This window comes from Cherax quadricarinatus, chromosome 50 (genome assembly GCF_038502225.1).
Source record: "Cherax quadricarinatus isolate ZL_2023a chromosome 50, ASM3850222v1, whole genome shotgun sequence".
NCBI classification, from domain to species: domain Eukaryota; kingdom Metazoa; phylum Arthropoda; class Malacostraca; order Decapoda; family Parastacidae; genus Cherax; species Cherax quadricarinatus.
The window spans coordinates 18,690,462-18,707,644 of NC_091341.1; the positions used below are offsets into that span (position 1 = coordinate 18,690,462).

At 40.2% G+C, this 17,183-nt stretch overlaps 1 protein-coding gene across 1 annotated transcript in view; it reads right to left on the bottom strand.

Moving 5' to 3' along the window:
• Window positions 1–4,958: 4,958 nt before the first annotated feature.
• LOC128695376 (dynein regulatory complex subunit 3-like) overlaps window positions 4,959–17,183 on the bottom strand; it is a 33,590-nt gene continuing 21,365 nt past the window's right edge. The window contains exons 10-12 of the mRNA XM_053785915.2: window positions 11,842–11,976; window positions 8,076–8,272; window positions 4,959–7,339 (exon numbers count right to left, since the gene is read on the bottom strand). Coding sequence (XP_053641890.1) covers window positions 7,237–7,339; window positions 8,076–8,272; window positions 11,842–11,976 — 435 coding nt within the window. The 3' untranslated portion in view covers window positions 4,959–7,236. The remainder of the gene's footprint in view (window positions 7,340–8,075; window positions 8,273–11,841; window positions 11,977–17,183) is intronic.

Consider the following 17,183-nt stretch of genomic DNA (forward strand, 5'->3'; position numbering starts at 1 on the left):
CCTCCCACCACTCAGTGTGGTGAGTGTTTTGTTCGTTCATTATTTGCTATTAAACTACAGTATAAATAATGTAAACACATTCATGACTGCATATTGGAACAGGTATTGGATGGTGACATGTGTTTACTCTTGAACACAGCAAAGAATCAAACATTTCTGCTACTGCTAATAATAACAATAGTAATAATAATAATAATAATAATAATAATACGATATAATTGAAGGAGGAAATTGTACAAAAATACGAGGGAGTGGTTGACACATCTTCAGTGTGGCTCTGTTTATGCTGGAGTGAACATTAGTCTCCGTGCTCTTCCAAACATTTCACAATAATTCAGCGGTTGAGGCAGTGGTAGAGGCAGTGGGTGAGGCAGTGGTATTTACTAACATATACGTATGTTATAAATAATAATAGTACATGTTAATATTAATAACATTTATAATAATAATAAATGTTATTCATAATGTACTATTATTATTTATAACATATATGTTAGTAAATATCACTGCCTCTACCACTGCCTCTACCACTATCACTGCCTCTACCACTGCCTCAACCACTGCCTCTATCACCTCTACCACTGCCTCAACCACTCCAGTCGCACTCAATCTACAAGCACCAAACAATGAATTATTGTGAAATGTTTGGAAGAACACGGAGACTAATGTTCACTCCAGCATAAACAAAGCCACAAAACCACTCCCTCGTATTTTTGTACAATTTCCTTCTTCAATTATATTGTATTATTATTATTATTATTATTAATAATAATAATAATATTATTATTATTATTACTATTGTTATTATTAGCAGTAGCAGAAATGTTTGATTCTTTGCTGTGTTCAAGAGTAAACACATGATGTCACCGTCTAATACCTGTCCAAATAGCCATTCCAATATGCAGTCATGAATGTGTTTACATTATTTATACTGTAGTTTAATAGCAAATAATGAACAAACAAAACACTCGCCACACTGAGTGGTGGGAGAGCTGGCTGCCAGCTGCGGGGGTCGGTGGGAGGGTAGTAGGGACTCGCAGGTGGCGGGAAACTTGAATATGATTTGGCGGCTGGGAATTTGGCGGCTGGGGATTTGGCGGTTGGGAATTCGCGAATGTGTGAAGCCTGCGAAAGCTGAAAACGTGAATGTTGAGGGAGACCTGTATATGCTTTCCATGTCATTCTACTTTGATCCATTCTCTCTAAATGACCAAACCACCTCAACAACCCCTCTTCTGCCCTCTGACTAATGCTTTTATTAACTCCACACCTTCTCCTAATTTCCACACTCCGAATTTTCTGCATAACATTTACACCACACATTGCCCTTAGACAGGACATCTCCACTGCCTCCAACCGTCTCCTCGCTGCTGCATTTACCACCCAAGCTTCACATCCATATAAGAGTGTTGGTACTACTATACTTTCATACATTCCCTTCTTTGCCTCCATAGATAACGTTTTTTGACTCGACATATACCTCACCGCACCACTCACCTTTTTTTCCCTCATCAATTCTATGATTAACCTCATCCTTCATAAATCCATCCGCCGACACTTCAACTCCCAAGTATCTGAAAACATTCACTTCTTCCATACTCCTCCTCCCCAATTTGATATCCAATCTTTCTTTATCTAAATCATTTGATACCCTCATCACCTTACTCTTTTCTATGTTCACTTTCAACTTTCTACCTTTACACACATTCTCAAACTCATCCACTAACCTTTGCAATTTTTCTTTAGAATCTCCCATAAGCACAGTATCATCAGCAAAAAGTAACTGTGTCAATTCCCATTTTGAATTTGATTCCCCATAATTTAATCCCACCCCTCTCCCAAACACCCTAGCATTTACTTCCTTTACAACCCCATCTATAAATATATTAAACAACCATGGTGACATTACACATCCCTGTCTAAGACCTACTTTTACCGGGAAGTAGTCTCCCTCTCTTCTACACACCCTAACCTGAGCCTCACTATCCTCATAAAAGCTCTTTACAGCATTTAATAACTTACCACCTATTCCATATACTTGCAACATCTGCCACATTGCTCCTCTATCCACTCTATCATATGCCTTTTCTAAATCCATAAATGCAATAAAAACTTCCCTACCTTTATCTAAATACTGTTCACATATATGCTTCAATGTAAACACTTGATCTACACATCCCCTACCCACTCTGAAGCCTCCCTGCTCATCCGCAATCCTACATTCTGTCTTACCTCTAATTCTTTCAATTATAACCCTACCGTATACTTTTCCTGGTATACTCTGTAAAAATTATAGAGGAATAAGTTTACTATCTCTTTTTGTCCCCTTTCCCTTTATATAAAGGGACTATACATGCTCTCCACCAATTCCTAGGTACCTTCCCCTCTTTCATACATTTATTAAACAAAAGTACCAACCACTCCAACACTATATCCCCCCCTGCTTTTAACATTTCTGTCATGATCCCATCAGTTCCAGCTGCTTTACCCCCTTTCATTCTACGTAATGCCTCACGTACCTCCACCACACTTACATTCTGCTCTTCTTCACTCCTAAAAGATGGTATACCTCCCTGGCCAGTGCATGAAATTACCGCCTCCCTTTCTTCCTCAACATTTAAAAGTTCCTCAAAATATTCTCGCCATCTACCTAATACCTCCCTCTCCCCATCAACTAACTCCCCTACTCTGTTTTTAACTGACAAATCCATACTTTCCCTAGGCTTTCTTAACTTGTTTAACTCACTCCAAAAATTTTTCTTATTTTCATTAAAATTTCTTGACAGTGCCTCTCCCACTCTTTCATCTGCTCTCCTTTTGCACTCTCTCACCACTCTCTTCACCTTTCTTTTACTCTCCATATACTCTGCTCTTCTTATAACACTTATGCTTTGTAAAAACCTCTCGTAAGCTACCTTTTTCTCTTTTATCACACCCTTTACTTCATCATTCCACCAATCACTCCTCTTTCCTCCTGCCCCCACCCTCCTATAACCACAAACTTCTGCCCCACATTCTAATACTGCATTTTTAAAACTATTCCAACCCTCTTCAACCCCCCCTCTACTCATCTTTGCACTAGCCCACCTTTCTGCCAATAGTCGCTTATATCTCGCCCGAACTTCCTCCTCCCTTAGTTTATACACTTTCACCTCCCTCTTACTTGTTGTTGCCACCTTCCTCTTTTCCCATCTACCTCTTACTCTAACTGTAGCTACAACTAAATAATGATCCGATATATCAGTTGCCCCTCTATAAACATGTACATCCTGGAGCCTACCCATCAACCTTTTATCCACCAATACATAATCTAACAAACTTTCATTACGTGCTACATCATACCTTGTATATTTATTTATCCTCTTTTTCATAAAATATGTATTACTTATTACCAAATTTCTTTCTACACATAGCTCAATTAAAGGCTCCCCATTTACATTTACCCCTGGCACCCCAAATTTACCTACTACTCCCTCCATAACATTTTTACCCACTTTAGCATTGAAATCCCCAACCACCATTACTCTCACACTTGATTCAAAACTCCCCACGTATTCACTCAACATTTCCCAGAATCTCTCTCTCTCCTCTACACTTCTCTCTTCTCCAGGTGCATACACGCTTACTATAACCCACTTTTCACATCCAATCTTTATTTTACTCCACATAATCCTTGAATTTATACATTTGTAGTCCCTCTTTTCCTGCCATAGCTTATCCTTCAACATTATTGCTACTCCTTCTTTAGCTCTAACTCTATTTGAAACCCCTGACCTAATCCCATTTATTCCTCTCCATTGAAACTCTCCCACCCTCTTCAGCTTTGTTTCACTTAAAGCCAGGACATCCAGTTTCTTCTCATTCATAACATCCACAATCATCTCTTTCTTATCATTTGCACAACATCCACGCACATTCAGACTTCCCACTTTGACAATTTTCTTCTTCTTATTCTTTTTAGTAATCTTTACAGGAAAAGGGGTTACTAGCCCATTGTTCCCGGCATTTTAGTTGACTTTTACAACACGCATGGCTTATGGAGGAAAGATTCTTATTCCACTTCCCCATGGATATAAAAGGAAAAGTAATAAGACCAAGAACTATTAAGATAAAATCAAAGAAAACTCAGGTGAGTGTGTATAAATAAACGTGTACATGTATGTGTAGTGTGACCTAAGTGTAAGTAGAAGTAGCAAGACGTACCTGTAATCTTGCATGTTTATGAGACAGACAAAAGACACCAGCAATCCTACCATCATGTAAAACAATTACAGGCTTTCGTTTTACACTCACTTGGCAGGATGGTAGTACCTCCCTGGGTGGTTGCTGTCTACCAACCTACTACCTATAATATAATTTATTTATAATATAATATAATTTATTTATAACACTAAAATAAATTTAACTGACAATATATTACTAGGTAAATTTCAAAATAGCTGTCAGAATATTTTTTAGAATAAACTACAATTTTAATATTGCTAACATGATTAAATATTTAGGGCATTATTCTACATAATGAATATTTCAGTGAAATAAGATGGCTCAGTACTTAGGTGCTTAGTGCTGTATAGCCCTTGTGGCTTAGTGCTTCTTTTTTATTATAATAATAATAATTAGGTGCTTAGTTGGAAATTAGGGTAGCAAGCATCCAAGTGTTTGTGCTATTATAGAAAAATTCACATGTACTCTAGATTTACCAAGATATTTTTATATATATTGTAGAGTTTATTTAAATTATTGTGGTGACTACAGAGTTAGACTTACTTTTACTGAAAAACTTTCTTCATGACATTTAACACAAGCTTTCTTGTATCTTACCTATGTTGATTATATTTCACTGGGAACTTGTCACTGCTGAATACTATTTCATAAACTGTACATATGTTTTACTATAAATGTTTTAATAATAAGTATATCTTGCTGTACATTGATCCTTCATGTGTTGCTCCATTGTAATATTTGGATATACAGTGGTACCTTGACTTACGAGAGCCCCAACTTACAAGTTTTCTGAGTTACGAGCCATCGCTCGGTCAATTTTTTACTTTGTGTTGTGAGCCAAAACTTGAGTTAAAAGTGAGCTTCAGATACACCGCCACTCACAGGAGACACCGAGGAAATATCAAAAACCTAGATAACCAATGTGTAACATCCTTTCAATTTTGATATCACTGGTAATGTCATCCTGCCAGAATGTTCTATAACGTATGCCCTAAGTAAAGAGAAACAATTCTGGAATATGTGTAACACATGTTCGGCAGGCCGGCTGGCTGGTTGATTTGCGTTGGCTGTCTCTTATCTAACAAGTACACACAAATAGTTATTTTTTTTTTTTCAACAAGTCGGCCGTCTCCCACCAAGGCAGGGTGACCCAAAAAGAAAGAAAATCCCCAAAAAGAAAATACTTTCATCATCATTTAACACTTTCACCACACTCACACATAATCACTGTTTTTGCGGAGGTGCTCAGAACACAACAGTTTAGAAGCATATACTACGTATAAAGATACACAACATATCCCTCCAAACTGCTAATATCCCGAACCCCTCCTTTAGAGTGCAGGCATTGTACTTCCCATTTCCAGGACTTAAGTCCGGCTATATAAAAATAACCGGTTTCCCTGAATCCCTTCACTAAATATTACCCTGATCACACTCCAACAGATCGTCAGATCCCAAATACCATTTGTCTCCATTCACTCCTATCGAACACGCTCATGCATGCCTGCTGGAAGTCCAAGCCCCTCGCCCACAAAACCTCCCTTACCCCTTCCTTCCATCCTTTTCGAGGACGACCCCTACCCCACCTTCCTTCTCCTACAGATTTAAATGCTCTCCATGTCATCCTTTGATCCATTCTCTCTAAATGACCAAACCACCGCAACAAACCCTCTTCAGCCCTCTGACTAATACTTTTATTAACTCCACACCTCCTAATTTCCACACTCCGAATTTTCTGCATAATATTTACACCACACATTGCCCTTAGACAGGACATCTCCACTGCCTCCAACCGCCTCCTCACTACTGCATTCACAACCCAAGCTTCACACCCATATAAGAGTGTTGGTACTACTATACTTTCATACATTCCCTTCTTTGCCTCCATAGATAACATTTTTTGACTCCACATATACCTCAACGCACCACTCGCCTTATTTCCCTCATCAATACATAGTGTAAATTACCTAGGATAACCCAAAAAATCAAGACAGTGCTAAACTATGCTTGTAGGTATAAGGCATACCTGGAGTTTACCTGGAGAGAGTTCCTGGGGTCAACACCCCCGCGGCCCCGTCTGTGACCAGGCCACCTGGTAGATCAGAGCCTGATCAACCAGGCTGTTACTGCTGGCTACACACAATCCAATGTACGAGCCACAGCCCGGTTGGTCAGGTACCGACTTTAGGTGCTTGTCCAGTGCCTGCTTGAAGACTGGCAAGTAATACATATTTTCACTTGTTCAGGAATCAGACGTGACAACTCTGCATCATGTGTAATACCTGTTGGTTCATGAGCAGCTCTCTCTCTGAGAGAGAGACAAGTAGAGAGACAGGAAGACAGAAAGACAGATAAGCAAAGACAGAGATAAACATAGAGCTAGACAGAAACAGATAGACATGTTTGTGTGACAGTGAAAAATAAAGCCAAGGCAGTGCACGATCATCAAATATCACTCCACTGCTGCACTGTCAGCAGTGGAGTGACACTCATCTTACACCGTGCTTCAAGGAATTTCATATATACCCCAGCATTTCTAAAACATTGCTGGGACCTGGTGAAAAAGGCAAAAATAATTTCTTATTCATAAATACATTTTTCTTATTTAAAAACCCGTAACAAAAAAAATTAGGGTGGTTTTTTGGGGGCTGGAATGGATTAATGGCATTTCAATTAATTTCAGTGAGGAAAATTGATTTGACATACGAGCAAATTGAGGTACGACTTTGGTCACGGAATGAATTAAACTTATGCAGTGGTACCTTGAAGTCAAGGTACCACTGTATAATTTGACTACCTCACCTACCTTGGTCTCCCACTGAGGCAGGGTGACCCAGAAAAGAAACGCTATCACCATCATTCACAGTATTACTGTCTTGCAAGAGACAAGCAGATACGACAGTTTAGATGTCCCTCTAAACAGCAAATATCCCAAATCCCTCCTTTAGAATGCAGGCATTGTACTTGCCATTCTGATGAATTCTGATTAAATTTTATTTGGCCAGTAGGTCATTATTCATGTATGCTTGGTAATGCATCGTACAGAAGCTGCCGCTGTCTGGCTGTCAAGGTTGTGATCTCTTCCACACGACTTCGGTGTCGTGCCCACTCTTCTCTGCAATATGGCAAAAATTTCAATATATCTACTGTACTCAAAAGAGAACATATACATTCAAGTCCCTACTTAGGATTTGTCTATTTTATAGGAAGTTCAAAGATGTTTTGGTTTCGAGAAAAGTAGCAGGTTATTGTTAGTACTGAAAAGCCGTGTAGAAAAAAGTGGTTATGAAGCCTTGTTGAATGTGATAAGTGTGATTACATGTGAAAGATGCTCAAGTTTCAGTGACAATAAATAACAGTGAGATAAAAGTGATGTTTAGATATATACAAAGATATTAATGAAGTAGGAAAAATTGTTCTTAACCCTCAAACTGTCCAAACGTAGATCTATGTTCGCTTGCGTGGTGCTCCGAACATAGATCCATGTTTGATTTTACATGCTTTCTTATGTAAAAAAAATGTAGATCTATGTTCAGAGCACTACACGAGTGAATGTAGATCTACATTTGAACAGTTTAAGGGTTAAATAAGAAAACTAAACAAAAATTTCTCAGACATGGCAATTATGACATAACCCATTCAAAGGAAGTGCCATGATGCTAGTGAAGGGCTCTTAATCCAAGACACTGGAACTATCCTTTCCATTGGCTCAAACCTGATTATCTCCCATTCTTCAGGTACTGTATGACTCCCGTGGGTTTAACACTTCCCATGAATATGTAATACTTATGACACAAGGATATACTGTACATGGAAATATATAATTCCCAGAGGAAGATCTGTTATCTTACTTTGAGATGTCATCCAGTGTATCAGTGAGCCACTGTTGCAAGTGTTGCCTTAGATCAGCTTCTCGAGAGTCTATCAATGCCAGGTGGCGGTCATGGATCCCTGCTAAAGCTGCTGTCAGTGTGTCACTGCCCTCAAATACTCTTGCTGTTCTCTCTTCATCTGCACCTTTGCCACCTGCCCCACCATCATCAACTATCTACCATGAAGCAAGTGTTGGTAAATACTAAAGTTTCAGACTTTTTAAGAGCTTATCATTAACCAAAGATTGTCACCAGTAAATCATATTCATGAAATTGTGATGGAAGATTTATATAATAATGGCCACTGTGTAAACAGTGAATACTACAGCTGCCTCTTACACTACAAATGCACCTCCTGTTTCATATTCTAAAAAGGTGGAAATACAGTGGTACCTTGGGATACAAACTTTTTTCGTTCCAGAAGGCTGTTCGAGTGCTGATACCGAACGAATTTGTTCCCATGAGAAATAATGTAAATTAGATTAATCCATTTCAGACCCCCAAAAATACACTTACAAAAGCACTTACATAAATACACTTACATAATTGTTCGCGTTTTGAGCTGTTCGTATCCTGAGGTACTACTGTATTATTATTATTCCCCTCAAGGGAGGCTCCTTGAAGCTGGTGAAGGGCTCTTGATCTAGGGAATTGGATCTGTGCTCCAGTTCCCCAAATTGAGCCTGAATACCTTCCACCCCCCCCCCACATGCGCTGTATAATCCTACAGGTTTAGTGCTTCCCCATGATTATATTATTTTTAGTGCTTCTAGTTGATAATAATAATTCTAATTATTAAGATCATCTTACAGGCTAGAATACATGATCCTCTCTATATTTGGAAGTCCACTGTTTCTCCAACTAGTCTCTTCACCAAGGAAGGAAGAGAGTTGATTATATACATGTATAATTATTTGTAATGAGACCTTTAACCTGTTTTCTTATTAAGTTGTAATCCTTGTAACAGAAATTGCTTCTAAATATCTTATATATGAGAGGCTTTTGATCAAAGGAATTAGAATTGTCCTCCCCTTCCTTGGACTGAAGCTGATTCTTTCCCATTTCCCCTGGTGCTGTACAACCATTATGGGTTTAGCTCTCATGAATATTATAATAATAATGGTGTCTAAACCAAGAGAAATAACTATTTTCTGAGTATGGTGCATGTACATGACCAATCCAACTGTTCTGAGTTCATTTAATACCTATAAATTAATTACACAACCTTGATATTATACACTATAACATTTTATATATGCAACAAATTCATTATGGAAATACAGTAACTTTTTCTACAGCTAACTTATACTTTAGATATTTGGATAAGAAAATGCTTAAAAAGCTGTGCAAAATGCAGATTGTGCCAAAAATTTTATGTGCAATAGTAACATGGAGTCCATACTTAAAAAAGTGAGCAAATTACAAGCAGTGCATGCTGTACGACCCTTGTGGGTTTAGCACTTGATTTTGATTGTAATAATAAGAATAATGCCATGCCAAACTATGGAATGGCTTCTAGAGATGAAAAATACGTTATGCTAAAAGGCTAAATCATGCATACCCTCACTGGGTGATTACAGGAAAAAAAAATAGGAGACATGATCAAAAGAACTGCTGATCTGAACTGACCCTGGTGGGTTTGGCACTTAGTTTTGATTATAATAATAAAATCCCTTTCCCTAGGCACTGCATGATGTACTAGTTTAGTGCTTCTTTGTGTCAAGAATATAAAAATCATTGCCTACCAACAGTATCTTATTCTCTTATGACCCATCATTTGGCATCTGCAATAATATGATACCCTCATCTACTCATGTGTGTTCTGCTAAATAACTCTTAATGGTTTAGCATTTTTTGTAAATATTATACAGTAATATATGTACTGTATTTCTGTAATTTTTTCTTTTCAACAAGTCTGCCGTCTCCCACCGAGGCAGGATGACCCAAAAAGAAAGAAAATCCCCAAAAAAGAAAATACTTTCATCATTCTACACTCACCTCACTCACACATAATCACTGTCTTTGCAGAGGCACCCAGATACAGCAGTTCAGAAGCATATATAAAGATACATAACATGCCTCTCCAAACTGCTAATATCCTAAACCCCTCCTTTAAAGTGCAGGCACTGTACTTCCCATTTCCAGTACTCAAGTCTGGCTATATAAAAATAACCAGTTTCCCTAAATCCCTTCACTAAATATTACCCTGCTTACACTCCAACAGCTTGTCAGGTCCCAAAAACCATTCGTCTCCATTCACTCCTATCTAACACGCTCACACGTGCTTGCTGGAAGTCCAAGCCCCTCTCCCAAAAAGCCTCCTTTACTCCCTCCCTCCAACCTTTTTGAGAACGACCCCTACCCCGCCTTCCTTTCCCTACAGATTTATGTGCTCTCCAAGTCATTCTACTTTGATCCATTCTCTCTTAATGACCAAACCACCTCAACAACCCTTCTTCAGCCCTCTGACTTAATACTTTTAGTAACTCCACACCTCCAAATTTCCACACTCCGAATTCTCTGCATAATATTTACACCACACATTGCCCTTAGACGTGACACCTCTACTGCCTCCAGCCACCTCCTCGCTGCAGTATTTGCAGCCCAAATGGTTTTCTTCTCTTTCTTTTTAGTAGGCTATACGGGAAAAGGGGTTACTAGCCCATTGTTCCCGGCATTTTAGTTGACTTTTACAACACGCATGGCTTACCGAAGAAAGATTCTTATTCCAATAAGAACAAGAATTATTAAGATAAAATCAAAGAAAATTCAGATGAGTGTGTATACATAAATGTGTACATGTATGTGTAGTGTGACCTAAGTGTAAGCAGAAGTAGCAAGACGTTCCTGAAATCTTGCACATTTTTTTTTTTTTTAGTTTAATGTTTATTATGCACCCCATACCCATCCTGTGGGTGATAGTCAAAAGATTACAGAGGTACATAATGGGTCCAGGGAGTGGGCCCCAAAGTTTTGATAGCTGAACAAGGTACAACTGTAATGAACTCAATTACAAAAGTAATGAATCATGTAATTAAGTAAATGGCAGAGTTAAGGGGTATGTAAATACCCTCGCCTTCTAATAACATGTTCATTTTTCCACTATAATCTACCTTGACCATAATTACTACCGCATTTGCTTTTTCATGAGACAGAAAAAAGACACCAGCAATCCTACCATCATGTAAAACAAATACAGGCTTCATTTTTACACTCACTTGTTAGGACGGTAGTACCTCCCCGAGTGGTTGCTGTTTACCATCCTACTACCTTTCAATACCTGTAAATATTCTATGTAAACCATAGGTAAGTATGATTCTTATTACTGTATTGCCTGACAAACTATTTAACTACTACACCCACTAATAATAATAATAATAATAATAATAATAATAATAATACAGTACTACTACTGTACCACTACTACTATTATCGAAGAATTGAGACACTAATGCAACACTGAGACACTAATGCAACACTAATTGAGACACTAATGTGTTGCATTAGTATCTCAATTCTTCAACTTGTCGGTTTTCATAACCATTCATCACACTACTATTATCACTACTACTAATAATAATAATTAATAATAATAATAATAATATAGTACTACTATTACTATACCACTACTACTATTACCACAACTACTACTACTATACCACTACTACTATTATCACTACTACTACTACTACTACTACTAATAATAATAATAATAATAATAATAATAACAATAATAATATCTTACTTTTGCTGTAAGCTCCCGGAGACGACAGTAGAAGGTGTACGCGAGGCGACGACCTTCCTCCAGTTCTGTAGCAGCTTGTTCAAGGAAGTTTCCCACAAGATTGCCCAGCTCATCTCTGGCACGATCTACCACATCCTACACAATACGAACATAAGAAAGAAGGAGCACTGCAACAGACCTTCTGACCCATGCGAAGCAGGTCCAGGCCACCCCCCCCCGGCCTAGACCACCTAGTCAGGTCACTTCCACTTAAGGAAGGAGCACGGCACCAGACCTGGTAGCCCAAGCTAGTCAGGTCCAGCTCACACCCACTCATGTATTTATGCAACCTATTTTTAAAACTACACAACGTCTTAGCGTCTCTGACGGTACTTGGGAGTTTGTTCCAATCATCCACAACTCTATTACCAAACCAGTGCTTTCCTATATCCTTCCTGAATCTGAACTTTTCCAACTTGAAACCATTGCTGCGAGTCCTGTCTTGGCTGGATATTTTCAGCACGCTATTTACATCCCCTTTATTCCTGTTTTTCATTTATACTCCTCAATCATATCCCCCCTAATTCTACGACTTTCTAGAGAGTGCAGATTCAGGGCCCCTCAGTCTATCCTCATAGGGAAGATTTATGATACATGGGATCAACTTTGTCATCCTCCTCTGTACGTTTTCCAGTGCATTTATATCCATTCTGTAATATGGTGACCAGAAATGTGCAGCATAATCTAAATGAGGCCTAACCAAGGATATATAGAGTTGAAGAACAACCTGAGGAGTTCTATTATTTATACTTCTTGATATGAAGTCAAGGATTCTGTTATCTTTATTGCGAACACTTATGCACTTATGCACATAAAGTGGGACCGAGTAAACCAAGTCCTAACCGATATAAGCTGGGAAGATATACTAAGCAACACAGACCCCAACTTATGCCTAGAACAGATTAACTTGGTGGCACTCGATGTATGCACAAGGCTTATTCCTCTAAGAAAAAGGAGGAGTAGATGTAAAATAGAAAGAGACAGGCACTCCCTTTACAGGCGACGGAAAAGAATAACAGAGCGGCTAAAAGAGGTCAATATATCTGAAATGCGTAGGGAGACACTTGTCAGAGAAATAGCAAGCATCGAACTTAAGCTAAAGGAATCTTATAGGAGTCAGGAATCGCGGGAAGAACTAAAAGCCATAAATGAAATCGAAAGAAACCCAAAGTATTTCTTCTCCTATGCCAAATCAAAGTCGATAACAACGTCCAGTATTGGGCCCCTACTTAAACAAGATGGGTCCTACACATACCTGAAGTTTACCTGGAGAGAATTCCGGGGGTCAACCCCGCGGCCCGGTCTGTGACCAGGCCTCCTGGTGGATCAGAGCCTGATCAACCAGGCTGTTACTGCTGGCTGCACGCAAACTAACGTACGAGCCACAGCCCGGATGGTCAGGAACCGACTTTAGGTGTTTGTCCAGTGCCAGCTTGAAGACTGCCAGGGGTCTGTTGGTAATCCCCCTTATGTATGCTGGGAGGCAGTTGAACAGTCTCGGGCCCCTGACACTTATTGTATGGTCTCTTAACGTGCTAGTGACACCCCTGCTTTTCATTGGGGGATGTTGCATCGTCTGTCAAGTCTTTTGCTTTCGTAGTGAGTGATTTTCGTGTGCAAGTTCGGTACTAGTCCCTCTAGGATTTTCCAGGTGTATATAATCATGTATCTCTCCCGCCTGTGTTCCAGGGAATACAGTTTTAGGAACCTCAAGCGCTCCCAGTAATTGAGGTGTTTTATCTCAGTTATGCGCGCCATGAAGGTTCTCTGTACATTTTCTAGGTCAGCAATTTCACCTGCCTTGAAAGGTGCTGTTAGTGTGCAGCAATATTCCAGCCTAGATAGAACAAGTGACCTGAAGAGTGTCATCATGGGCTTGGCCTCCCTAGTTTTGAAGGTTCTCATTATCCATCCTGTCATTTTTCTAGCAGATGCGATTGATACAATGTTATGGTCCTTGAAGGCGAGATCCTCCGACATGATTACTCCCTGGTCTTTGACGTTGGTGTTTCGCTCTATTTTGTGGCCAGAATTTGTTTTGTACTCTGATGAAGATTTAATTTCCTCGTGTTTACCATATCTGAGTAATTGAAATTTCTCATCGTTGAACTTCATATTGTTTTCTGCAGCCCACTGAAAGATTCGGTTGATGTCCGGCTGGAGCCTTGCAGTGTCTGCAATGGAAGACACTGTCATGCAGATTCGGGTGTCATCTGCAAAGGAAGACACTGTGCTGTGGCTGACATCCTTGTCTATGTCAAATATGAGGATGAGGAACAAGATGGGAGCGAGTACTGTGCCTTGTGGAACAGAGCTTTTCACCGTAGCTGCCTCGGACTTTACTCTGTTGACGACTACTCTCTGTGTTCTGTTAGTGAGGAAATTATAGATCCATCGACCGACTTTTCCTGTTATTCCTTTAGCACGCATTTTGTGCGCTATTACGCCATGGTCACACTTGTCGAAGGCTTTTGTAAAGTCTGTATATATTACATCTGCATTCTTTTTATCTTCTAGTGCATTTAGGACCTTGTCGTAGTGATCCAATAGTTGAGACAGACAGGAGCGACCTGTTCTAAACCCATGTTGCCCTGGGTTGTGTAACTAATGGGTTTCTAGATGGTTGGTGATCTTGCTTCTTAGGACCCTTTCAAAGATTTTTATGATATGGGATGTTAGTGCTATTGGTCTGTAGTTTTTTGCTGTTGCTTTACTGCCCCCTTTGTGGAGTGGGGCTATGTCTGTTGTTTTTAGTAACTGTGGGACGACCCCCGTGTCCATGCTCCCTCTCCATAGGATGGAAAAGGCTTGTGATAGGGGCTTCTTGCAGTTCTTGATGAACACGGAGTTCCATGAGTCTGGCCCTGGGGCAGAGTGCATGGGCATGTCATTTATCGCCTGTTCGAAGTCATTTGGCGTCAGGATAACATCGGATAGGCTTGTGTTAACCAAATTCTGTGGCTCTCTCATAAAAAATTCATTTTGATCTTTGACTCTCAGTCTGGTTAGCGGCTTGCTAAAAACTGAGTCATATTGGGACTTGAGTAGCTCACTCATTTCCTTGCTGTCATCTGTGTAGGACCCATCTTGTTTAAGTAGGGGCCCAATACTGGACGTTGTTCTCGACTTTGATTTGGCATAGGAGAAGAAATACTTTGGGTTTCTTTCGATTTCATTTATGGCTTTTAGTTCTTCCCGCGATTCCAGACTCCTAAAGGATTCTTTTAGCTTAAGTTCGATGCTTGCTATTTCTCTGACCAGTGTCTCTCTACGCATTTCAGATATATTGACCTCTTTTAGCCGCTCTGTTATTCTTTTCCGTCGCCTGTAAAGGGAGCGCCTGTCTCTTTCTATTTTACATATACTCCTCCTTTTTCTTAGGAAAAGTCGGTCGATGGATCTATAATTTCCTCACTAACAGAGCACAGAGAGTAGTAGTCAACAGAGTAAAGTCCGAGGCAGCTACGGTGAAAAGCTCTGCTCCACAAGGCACAGTACTCACTCCCATCCTGTTCCTCATCCTCATATCTGACATAGACAAGGATGTCAGCCACAACACAGTGTCTTCCTTTGCAGATGACACTCGAATCTGCATGACAGTGTCTTCCATTGCAGACACTGCAAGGCTCCAGCCGGTCATCAACCAAATCTTTCAGTGGGCTGCAGAAAACAATATGAAGTTCAACGATGAGAAATTTCAATTACTCAGATATGGTAAACACGAGGAAATTAAATCTTCATCAGAGTACAAAACAAATTCTGGCCACAAAATAGAGCGAAACACCAACGTCAAAGACCTGGGAGTGATCATGTCGGAGGATCTCACCTTCAAGGACCATAACATTGTATCAATCGCATCTGCTAGAAAAATGACAGGATGGATAATGAGAACCTTCAAAACTAGGGAGGCCAAGCCCATGATGACACTCTTCAGGTCACTTGTTCTATCTAGGTTGGAATATTGCTGCACACTAACAGCACCTTTCAAGGCAGGTGAAATTGCTGACCTAGAAAATGTACAGAGAACCTTCACGGCGCGCATAACGGAGATAAAACACCTCAATTACTGGGAGCACTTGAGGTTCCTAAACCTGTATTCCCTGGAACGCAGGCGGGAGAGATACATGATTATATACACCTGGAAAGTCCTATTGGGACTAGTACCGAACTTGCACACGAAAATCACTCACTACGAAAGCAAAAAAACTTGGCAGACGATGCAATATCCCCCAATGAAAAGCAGGGGTGTCACTAGCACGTTAAGAGACCATACAATAAGTGTCAGGGGCCCGAGACTGTTCAACTGCCTCCCAGCATACATAAGGGGGATTACCAACAGACCCCTGGCAGTCTTCAAGCTGGCACTGGACAAGCACCTAAAGTCGGTTCCTGACCAGCCGGGCTGTGGCTCGTACGTTGGTTTGCGTGCAGCCAGCAGCAACAGCCTGGTTGATCAGGCTCTGATCCACCAGGAGGCCTGGTCTCAGACCGGGCCGCGGGGGCGTTGACCCCCGGAACTCTCTCCAGGTAAACTCCAGGTAAACTGTTGTCTTGGTTTCAGATTACTGCTAACCAGAACTCCTAAATCCTTTTCGCAATCAGAAGTATTAAGATCTACACTATTCGGTTTATAAGTGGCATGATTATTGTCCTGTCCAACATTTAGCACTTTGCATTTGTCTATATTAAACTGCATCTGCCACTTCTCCGACCACTGCATCAGTATTCAAATCATCCTGGAGTGCACTAATGTCCTCAATAGAATGAATTGGACGGCCTATTTTGGTGTCATCAGCAAATTTGCTTATGTCGCTATTTATTCCCTCATCTATATCGTTTATGTCAACTGTGAACAACAAGGGGCCCAACACTGACTTCTGTGGAACACCGCTTGTGACGTGCCCCCATTCTGATTTCTCCCCATTTATGCTAACTCTTTGCTGCCTATTTGTCAACCACGCCTCTACCCAGGAAAAAATTTCTCCTCCTATTCCGTGTGCCTTAAGTTTCCTCAAAAGTCTTTGATGTGGAACTCTATCGAAACCCTTACTGAAGTCCATATACACAATATCATATTCATTACCGTGATCTATCTCCTCAAACACCTTAGCGAATAAAGTTAGTAAATTTGTAAGACAGGAACGCCCCTTAGTAAAACCGTGTTAAGATTCATTTATCAGTTTATGCCTATCCCAGCACACATAAGGGGGATTACCAACAGACCCCTGGCAGTCTTCAAGCTGGCACTGGACAAGCACCTAAAGTCAGTTCCTGATCAGCCGGGCTGTGGCTCGTACGTTGGT